The 10,821-nt window shown below is 32.4% G+C and overlaps 1 protein-coding gene across 1 annotated transcript; it reads left to right on the top strand.

Moving 5' to 3' along the window:
• The first annotated feature begins 6,310 nt into the window (after positions 1-6,310).
• On the top strand, positions 6,311-8,964 carry LOC141686755 (uncharacterized). Its single transcript, XM_074491806.1, has 4 exons — positions 6,311-6,342; positions 6,712-6,752; positions 6,944-7,019; positions 7,202-8,964. Exons 2-4 carry the CDS (start codon positions 6,723-6,725, stop codon positions 8,641-8,643), a joined length of 1,548 nt encoding a protein of 515 aa, XP_074347907.1. The 5' UTR covers positions 6,311-6,342; positions 6,712-6,722; the 3' UTR covers positions 8,644-8,964.
• Positions 8,965-10,821: the final 1,857 nt, after the last annotated feature.

Raw genomic sequence — 10,821 nt, 5'->3', positions numbered from 1 at the left:
CACTATGCTTAGTTCTATTTAATGTAAATTAGAAACTCCTTTCTAATTTCATTCACTCTGGCCAGAGATTCCTGAACTAACATAAGTGGATCAGCATTGAACATTCTCTTCCTACAGTGGAAGGGGTAGATCCTTTATTGATCATACACTATCTTCGTGTACAAATTCCTATACCCAGTAGAGCCCTTATAATTGTCCCTTGAGACTAAGAACTAAACCAAAGCATAGTTCAGTGTACACAAGATGACTATGATGACCTCAAGTCTAAGGATACGTGTACAACTATCACTATGTGAACAACTGCTGACACGTGAGTGAACTCCATCAGTTGTTCAGCTGTGTGAGTCATGTTCAGTGAACTTATTCTATAATAAGCACCTACATACTACCTATAGTGTCACCACACAAATGTCTATGAGAACAGACATCCTTCATAATGAAGCAAGCATAGTATGTACCGATCTTTGCGGATTATTAATTACCAGTTAGTAATCCTACGACCAGGAACTATTTAAGTTTAGAGTTATCATCTTTTAGGTCTCATTATTATGATCTCATCACAATCCATAAAAAGCTTTACTCTAAACTGTGGTATATCTTATTTAAACATTTAAATAGATAGAGCCCGCAATAAAAACAAAACAAGTCTTTTATTAATATCTATGAAATCAAAACATATTACATAAAAGTTATTCCTAAATCCTCATACATGATTGGACTTAGGACATATCTCTTTCAGGGACCAGCTCATATGCCTATAAAATGATGATCTAAATATTATTGTTGGTGAGATGGAAAAGCTATATGAACAGTAGACATGATAAGTTAACACTAGAATATGACAGGTAAATAATACCACGTCTACACAAAAATCAGGAAGTAATAAAGACAAGGAAAATACAAAGAATCAAAATATTAGAAGAAGGTTTGAAGTCTATTTAAAGGTCACCGAAAGAAGTTCATTAATATGTTCATGCCTTAGTGAATAATAAGGTTTAAAGATTTTTAGGGTTTCACAAATGTTGAAGATTCAGTGTAAAAGTGCCACTAGAAGATTTTGGTGTATTAACATTAATTGAAGATATATAGTGTCCAAAGTATAGAAATCTGAAAAATTGAAGATAGGGTATAGACAAAGGTTAAATAAGACAGCTGCAGTCTTGAAGTTATACTCACTAAAATGAGTTCTTTTATATGTTCAAGCATCGATAAAGAACAATGAATGAAGTATTCAAGATTGTAGTAGCAATTAAGATATTGTCTAAGTACTAGACGAAATTCTAGTGAAAGTACACTGTTTATTTGCAGTCAGTGTTCAAAGCGATAAAATTGCTGCAAGTTTAACATAGTAATTAAGGTTATAATACGAAAACCTGAATCGAAGTTAGTCGTATGTGAATCAGACCAGTTGCACTAGGCTTTAGCGATTCATGAAAGGAATCTGATTATTATCATTAGAAGAATTGTTAAGTGATGATTTGTATATGAAAATGAAGGTTATATGGTTTATACGAAGACTCGGAGAGTAGCTGTGCAGGGACAATTAAAGTGGTTAAATTGTGCTACATAAACTAAGTCAAAGTCATCACTATCTTGTAGTAGGAGTCACCATGGCTACTCTAGTACCTAATAGGAGCACGTATCAATCACTATCTTGTAGTAGGAGTCACCATGGCTACTCTAATACCTAATAGGAGCACGTATCTTAAAGTATGGCTCAAAAACTAAGTACTAGAAGTGGTCTTGACCTAATAGGAGCAACAAGGAAGAAATGTGAGCAAAAACTATCTCAGAAATGCCTCTTGTTCACTCTAGCCGCAAATGTGATGTTTATAACCCCTAGGAGGTGCAAGTGGCATTATTTTATAAATAAAAAACCTTTTTGTATCCCCTCTAGGAGAAACTAAGACTTCCTTGGCCATAGAAAGCACAACTTAGGTGCAAGTGATGGAAAAACTAATGCAAAAACTCCCTTGTACCACTCTTGGAACAACTAGCTCCTTGTACTCTACTCTCGGCACAACTAAGCTAATTGTTCTAAGGCAAATTGCTCCTAGGAGCTTGTAGGAGCAACTAGAAGCTCCAAGGTCCTTTGGATGCGCAACTTGATGTAATGTCCAAGGCAAATACACTCCAATATCTCTCTAGGCGCAAGTTGCTTAAAAATTAATATTTCTAAGTGCGGAAATACCTTCTTGGCGCAACCAATGTCTCATCAACAACACTTTATTGATTTTTAATTTCATGTCCATATATCTATACTATATTATAAAATGCAAAATATTAAATGTTTTATAGTTGATCGCTTGGCACAGTACTTATTATTTTTACTTAATTATCCTTACTTAATTATTTTTAGGACCTATATAATTTAAACCTATCTTAATCCTAATTAGTATAGAAATCAATTACTTTTTTGAATTAAAACACGTTATTCTTTTTATTCTTTTCAAAGGAAACACCTTTTCCCAAAATATTACAATATCAAAGTCAATTGTATTTAATAAGATAAAATAAAATACGGGAAATTCTATTTTTAAAAATAAAAATAATAGAATAATAATTACAAATACTCAAATAATTATCCTTTTCCGCTAAAACGCAATATTTATATATATATATTTTCTAATGAATATAAATCTGTTTCTAAAAATATCATGAACATATAAGTGTTTATATATGTTTATTACTGACTATGCCATTTAAAAATTTTAAATTAACAATTTTATATTTTAATTTTTTTATTTTAATTCAAAAAATATGTAATATTAAAGAAAATCCGTGCATCGCACGGGTTATAAGCTAGTATCTCCTAATTTTCAAATATAACCTTTTCCAAGTGAATCTTATTTTCATACTCTCAGTGAACCATCTTGCATATTACATTCATTTCACATGTTTTATAAGATTCATGTTCATTATTAACAAGATGTAGTAATAGTTAAATTTTTAAAATTTAATTTTTTTAATGATAATTGGATAATTATTGTAAGCCCCTTTCTATAAATATATAAACAAACTGAATACTGATATATTCAAATCACTTGATTTTTTTTCGTAGGTAACCCGCAGCCGCTACCCTTCGGGTGCGCACTGGGTAAACCCTGCGGGCTCACGTAATAGCCTGCAAACCACGTGAACCAAGGTAAATCGTATTTAAGCGATAGACTCTGGTTCGAGAGGCATATTCATTAATTTTTCTCCCGGGGGATTCGAACCTGTGACCAATGTGATAGTTATCCCTTTTTAACCAACTGAGCCAACCCTTGCGGGTTTCAAATCACTTGATTAGCCCACATTTAACCAAAATCTGCCATAACTTTTTGAGTAAGTAAGATGTAGGTTACGATTGTGCTGATTTTACTTTATGTTTTAAACCTTTGTTCATTCTATACATGTGTCTACATTTGTAGAGTTGTCACGAAAATTCTGCAAGATTAGACTTTTTACCCACAATGTGCTCAGTTCCATATGGCAAAATAAAGATGAGTACATATACTAAAAATATATACATTTTTGAGCTTATTTAAATTATCATCAAATCAATTATAATTAGCTAATCGATCGTAATTTGTAGTTGTATAACTGATGATAAAATTTATTCGAAAATAAAAATTAAATTTTTTATCAGGATTAGTAATCAACCGATCATAATTTGTAGTAATGTAACCTATGATATGATTTGTACAACTATAAATAGATAATTTGGAATACTTAAGTTGTTGGAATACTTAAGTTGCCCATATGATTGCATGATTGTATGTGTAATATATATGTATATATATGTATGCATGTATATGTATACACACACAGTTTCTGTACTAGAATAAAAGTGACGATGTCATACATGATTCTATTGTATTTGTAATATATGCACTATTGAACACTAACTTACAAAGATGAAAATAGTAGCAAACTGTAAAATAGAATAAATGTGAGTAGAGTACTGGGGGTTGCAAAGTATAAAAGTCAATTTTGGAACTTATTACACACTGCATTATCTTTTGGAACCATAGGTCACACTATGAGCATGTATTAAAATGAACCAGGATGACTGATTTTGTAATTCAGATTTATCCAAACAGTACAACTTTACATGTGACTAAAGTGCAATTATAATATGAGATCAATAAGGGTGTGACAAAGATATGATTACTTTTTTTAAAATATGCTAATACATACAAGATTAAGACATGATAAATACATCAAACACGTAAACGATATACCTTGAAATGCTTTTCTTGAATATTAGCGTCAGTTCTTTGTGATTAAATGCTAAAACACGAGAGACCCCATAAGAAAACGAGGGACCTTTAAAAATTAGAGATTTGGGGTCCAGTAGAGTGCAAAAATATTAAGGGACCCGAGCGAATCTTGTTAAAAATGAGATGTGGGACCCACCAGAATGATTAAAAAATGTGATAGATAGAGTAAAGGGAGCACGGGGGTTTCATCATGAGTTTGGCTTTCAAGGGCGACAATTTTTTTTATTTTGTTACGAAAAAGAAACGGCTCGGTGTGTAGTTTTTGGGTTGTGCGTGTGTGTTTGTGTAGAAAAATTAACGAAGATTTTCTTTATTTTTTTGTACACCACCCACCTGATTCTTGTGAAGCCATCTCATCATTTGCCTAAACAAACTCCACATTTACCACGAGGGTTACTATAATTTTCATGTGTTACTCGCTTCCTTTATGCAAATTTTAAATTTATCATTATGAAAACTCTTGATAAATACTCCTTTTCAAATTTTCAATCACACACCATTACATTATTTCATAATCAATCATACTTTTTTGAAATATATAGCAAATGTGGTAATAATAACAAAAAATTAAACATTTCAATGTATTGATTATTTATAATTTTTTGGAAATTTTTAGTGGCGTAAAATAGGGATATAAAATTTTAAAAATACAAATACAAAAAATATTAGGAATTTGAGGAAATAGGCTAGAATACTCGAAGTCTAAAATAGTAAAATTGTTTGTCAAGAGATATAGATAGAGATGAAACATTAAATAAGTGGAATTAATTACTATCTCCCTTCTTCTGTAAGCTGAGAAATCTGATTGCAGATTTTGATGTAATTAATATTTCGTCTCTTACAGATTTTACAGATAAGATTTTTCAACCAACTTCTCTTTAAAGTCTTCATTTTTCATATGTTACTAAAATCTGGTAATTGTTAAATTTTGTCATACTTGAATTAATAAATTCTATGATGCAATTGAGATATTATTTTTTATAATTTTGGGTCGATGAATATCACTTTCTTGAATTTATCACCATTTTGAAATACATAATAATAATTATAAAATAATAATAATAATAATAATAATTATTAATTTGTCATTTAGAATAAATGAGACGTATGACGTCTTTATGAAAGTCGGCTTACAAATAAAACGTCTTATATCTCCTATATTTTAACATTAAAAGTTACATTACTTACCTGTTGAGTTGCTATAAATTCACAAAAAATTTGTAAAACAAGAAGGCAGTCATGTAAACTTGTTCTAACCGCTAATAACATAGTATTTTGTCCATATTTTCTTTGATGAAAAAAGAGCTCGAAAATGACAAGTAATTATATATCGATATAGGACCGGAGAAATATACTGGACTCGTTTGTTCACATGTTGATACCTCGGAGAATGTTGAATTCTAACCTGTCACAGCTTTCAGAAAATCCAACAATATTTCGAAGACGTTTGATTATAATATGTCGGCGTCGAGATTCCTGTGATGGCTTTAATTCTCATGCTAGTGCACCGATGCTACAACAATCAGAGCAAGGTGCCTTCAATTTTAATTCTACTCCGCAGATGCCGGAATCGCCTAATTTAGCGACAGAATCGTCTAAATCTAGAGGTAAATTATTTTATTATGTCAATTATTTTTCCTGTTCTACTCAACTCAATTACTCTCAAATTTTACAATTTCTTTTATCTCTACAATTTCATTGTCCATTCACATGTATATTATTCTTTTGACAAATTTTGCATTAAGAAATTTGAAACACATTTTTCTTTCCTTCATCCTTACTTGATAATCAAAACTATTTAATCAAAATTTCCAAAAAGATATTCACTAATTTCAATATAATCACAAGAGTTTTGAAGTAGTAAAATTGAGACCTGTCAATATCAAAATAGCAAGAACTCGTAATTGTCAAGAAAATCTTGAAACGTAGGGAGTTGGGGGATGGGGGTAAAGGGTAATAATTACTAGTGACACCGAATTACAGGAAAAAAAAACTATATAAAGGGGCCTGTAGCTACCAAGTTATGCATCAAACTCCACCAGTCTCTCTCAGCTTGTGTTATTCCTCACTTTCATTGGTAACTCTCTCCCCTCCTCTGAAATATATATACATGAAACAGAAAGAAAGACGGATGTTTATCCACCATAGTATATACATACTTATACACAATTGTATATATATCCTCATTCAGTCATTTTATGCTAAAACTTTGTGCTGTACCTGCATTTATTTTGTTTTTTTTTACTCATTTTGAGTTTTCTTTTATTATAATGTAAAAGGTCTTAAATAAACACATTAATACTATAACTCCGATCTTACTTTTTTTGGTTCATTTTTGAAGTCATTAATTTGAGCTCTTTTTCTTGTTTTTTGTTTTATTAGATCTATCAGCAATAACCATTTTGCTCCTCATTTCGTAACTCTGTTCTTGTGCTTCTTTCTATAGGTTCTGAGACAATGAGTAAAGAAGAATTTGTGAAGATCAAGGTTATAACTCATTTTATTCTTATTCTCTGTCACTGTTTCACATATGTTTTGTATGCATATAAAAAAATGTGTGTGTCAGAAAGGATATAATTTATTACATGTGTAAGTTTGCTTGTTTATTATATATTGTATCCTCTTATTAATGTATGTATTTTTTTGTTTATTTGTTTTGTTTAAATTTGTGCATGCAGATTTGTGATTTGAGGGTGCACGTAAACTGCTATGGGTGCAAGAAAAAGGTCAAAAAAATCTTGCAAAAGATCGAAGGTATAAGTTATGATACTCATTTCAAATCATCCAAATTTTATTCTTTTCTTAAAGAAGTCTCCAAAAGTCTTTACTTAAGTGTATGTTTTGAATTTTGTTTTTAAATTTCAATTTATTTATTACACTGGCTTGAATTTTTTAGTTTTGGGCTTGATTTAATGATAAAGTTTGATTGTTCATAGGTGTTTACAAAACTACAATTGATTCGGAACAAGGGAAGGTCACGGTTGCTGGTGATTTTGATCCTAATATGCTGATCAAGAAGCTTGCAGAGAATGGAAAGATAGCAGAGCTATGGGATGCTCGAGAGTCTGAAATTGCTAATGATCCAAATGAGAAGGCCACTGTCAAGAATAGTGACAGTGGTGAAGAAGGAAAGAAGGGTTCTGGCACGGGTCAAATAGGCGTAAATAACCAGCAGCAACAGCCTATAGGCGGACAGCATCCACTTCCTAATCAGCCAATGCTGCAAGTCCCTAATCGGCATCAGATGCCAGGTGTTCCTAATCAGCAGCAATTGCACGGAATGCAGCAACAAATTAAGATGCATCCTCACATGAATAGGCCATTAGGCAATGTGCCAAAACCGAATGCACAGACTCCGCTAAATTTAAATGGCTCTAAAGGAGATGATCCAACTAGTGACGATTCGGATGAATATGACGAGGATGATGACGTGGATGACATGGATGATGTTCTGCTGCTGCAACGGCCTACTGAGATGAATTCGTTGATGGGCAATGGTCAAGGCGGTGGTCATACGCCTCCAAATATGATAGTGAATCCCAGGATGAATCTTGGTCAACAATTTCAACCTCATTTGATGAGAGCTGCTCCCCCAAGAAATGGTGCTTTAAATGGAAGAAACGGCGCAAGTAGTGGTGGAAATGGCGCTCGGAATGGTGCAAATGGCGCTCGGAACAGTGGAAATGGCGCTCCCAATGGTAAAAATGGCGCTCCACGTGGAGGAAATGTTGGTGGAAGTGGAAATGTTCCTGTTCCAATAGACGCTGGGAGTGCTAATAATGGAAATGGAAATGGTGTTGCTAATCAAAGTTCAGGAGCATGTGCCGGTGGAAACATTCCTGTGCAGGTGATAGCTGGCAGTGCTAGTGATGGTAATGGCAAGACAGGAGGCGGTGAAGGTGTAGATACTGGAGCCAATCAAAGTTCAGGAAGCGGTGGCAGGCCAGCCAATGGTCAGCAGAAGAATGGCGGAGGCGGCGGAGCTGGAAGTGGTAAAAATGGTGATGGAGAAAAAGAAGTCGTAGATAATGGAGTTCATGTAATGCCTAACATGACGGGGATGGGTGAAGGCGCTGGTGGTTTTGCAGGCCAAATGGGCCCGATTGATCAAATTCCAGTAGTCCAAGGCATTCCTGCTGCCACTTCTGGTGGAAACTACTTCCCAGAGTGTAGCCCGCAGCTAATGGCTTACAAGCAGTTGCAACAACAATTGGCTGCAATGATGATGAACTACCGAGAAGAGAACAACGAAAGGTTCCACCAGATGATGTTTGCTCGTCCTCCCCCGGAAGTAAACTACATGCTACCCAATCCATTTCAGCAGTCACCGTTCCCCAATTACTTTAGCGAGGAGAACCCCAGCTGCAGCATAATGTGAAGTCATCCCGAGAGTTCCAGCACCACGCGGCTTAAAGTTTGCTCAATTTCCGGTGCTGGTTTGCTGATGGCTTTGGTTGCTGCATTATTTACAAGTCTTTTTTTTTTTTTTCTCTTTCATGTCTTTAAAATTTTAGTCATACCTCTCAAATGTGCTTGTAATTGATATCCTCCTAAGACTGTTTAGAGGTGTTTTCTCGTTTAAATTATCATAGAAACGCCTTAAAGTTATATGTGGGTTTTACGTATGAACCGCAAAATGTTTAGATATGTGAGCGTAAGCTACAAATGAGTATTTTATAATAAAAGTCCTCATACTCTCTTCCCCCAGTTTTGTTTTGTGCTTCCTTAATATTTCCCAGAACCGTTCACGAGCCGAGCCGAGCCGAGCCGAGCGGAGTTTTGATCGAACCGAACTGAGTTTTAATTTTTTTATGAGGAATCGAGCCGAGCCGAGCTTTCTTAACGAACAGAAAGCCGTGTTCGAGCTCGAACTCGTTAACGAACGAGCCGAACACGAGTTTTTATCGAACGAAATCGAGTCGATTCGAACCGAGCCGAACACGAGTTTTCTCCATCAAAATGAGCCGAGCCGAGCTGAAGTGAAAAATTCTGGTCAAAACACCGCTTGACTGTTAAAATAACCAACCAAATACTTTTATTTTTATCTAAATTTTTTGTCAAATCATTAAAATATATAGATCTTAACATCCGTAAGGTTGGATCATTCATAAATATTTTTAATAAAAATTGAAATATTAATATGAGACTAAACACTGGTTACCAGTATTGTTCAAACCATTGATTGATTGTCAAAATAACAAAGAAAATAAATTTATTTTTTTCAAAATTTTTTGTCATATCACTAAAATATATAGATCATAACATCCGTACAGTTGGATCAATTATAAATATTTTTAAAAAAATCAAAACATTAATATGAGACTAGACACTAGTTACAAGTATAGGTCAAAATATCAGTTGACTGTTAAAATAACAAACCAAATGCATTTATTTTTTTTCTAAAAATTTTGTCACAACACCAATATATATAATTTTTAACATCCGTACGGTTGAATTATTCATAAATATTTTTAAAAAATTGAAACATTAATACGAGACTAAACACTAGTTATATGTACCGGTCAAAACAACGGTTGACTGTTAAAATAACAAACCAAATACATTTATTTTTTTCTAAATTTTTTGTCATATCACTAAAACATGAAAATCTTAACATCTGTAGATTGGATTATTCATAAATATTTAAAAAAATTGAAACATTAATATTAAACTAAACAGTAGTTAAACCATTGGTTGGTTGCCAAAATAACAAACAAAATAAATTTATTTTTTTCTAAATTTTTTGTCATATCATTAAAATATATAGATCATAACATCCGAACGGTTGGATCATTTATAAATATTTTTAAAAAAATCAAAACATTAATACGAGACTAAACACTAGTTACAAGTATAGGTCAAAACACTGGTTGACTGTTAAAATAACAAAGCAAATACATTTATTTTTCTCTAAAACTTTTGTCATATCACTAAAATATATAGATCTTAACATCTGTACGGTTGGATTATTCATAAATAATTTTAAAAAAATTGAAACATTAATACGATACCAAATACTAGTTACAAGTACAGGTCAAAATAATTGTTGTTAAAATAACAAACCAAATACATTTATTTTTTTCTAAATTTTTTGTCATATCACTAAAATATATAGATCTTAACATACTTAAGGTTGGATCAATCATAAATATTTTTTTAAAAAATGAAACATTAATATGAGACTAAACACTAGTTACAAGTACTTTTCAAACCATTGGTTCATTGTTAAAATAACAAACAAAATAAATTTATTTTTTTCTAAATTTTTTATCATATCACTAAAATATATAGATCTTAATATCTTCACGGTTTGATCATTCATAAATATTTTTAGAAAAATTGAAACATTAATATGAGATTAAATATTAGTTACAAGTACAGTTCCAACCGTTGGTTGATTCTCAAAATAAAAAACAAAATATTTTTTTTTAATTTTTTTTGTCATATCAGTAAATGTTATTCCCAGTGGACTAATAATGAGATTTACAGAAGGGGGGTTGAATGTAAATCTCAAAACTTTTTCAAGTCTTGAGTAGTTTCTAAGGCTAAGTGTTTA

Source organism: Apium graveolens, chromosome 9 (assembly GCF_009905375.1).
Source record: "Apium graveolens cultivar Ventura chromosome 9, ASM990537v1, whole genome shotgun sequence".
NCBI classification, from domain to species: domain Eukaryota; kingdom Viridiplantae; phylum Streptophyta; class Magnoliopsida; order Apiales; family Apiaceae; genus Apium; species Apium graveolens.
This window is presented reverse-complemented; position numbering and strand designations above follow the sequence as displayed.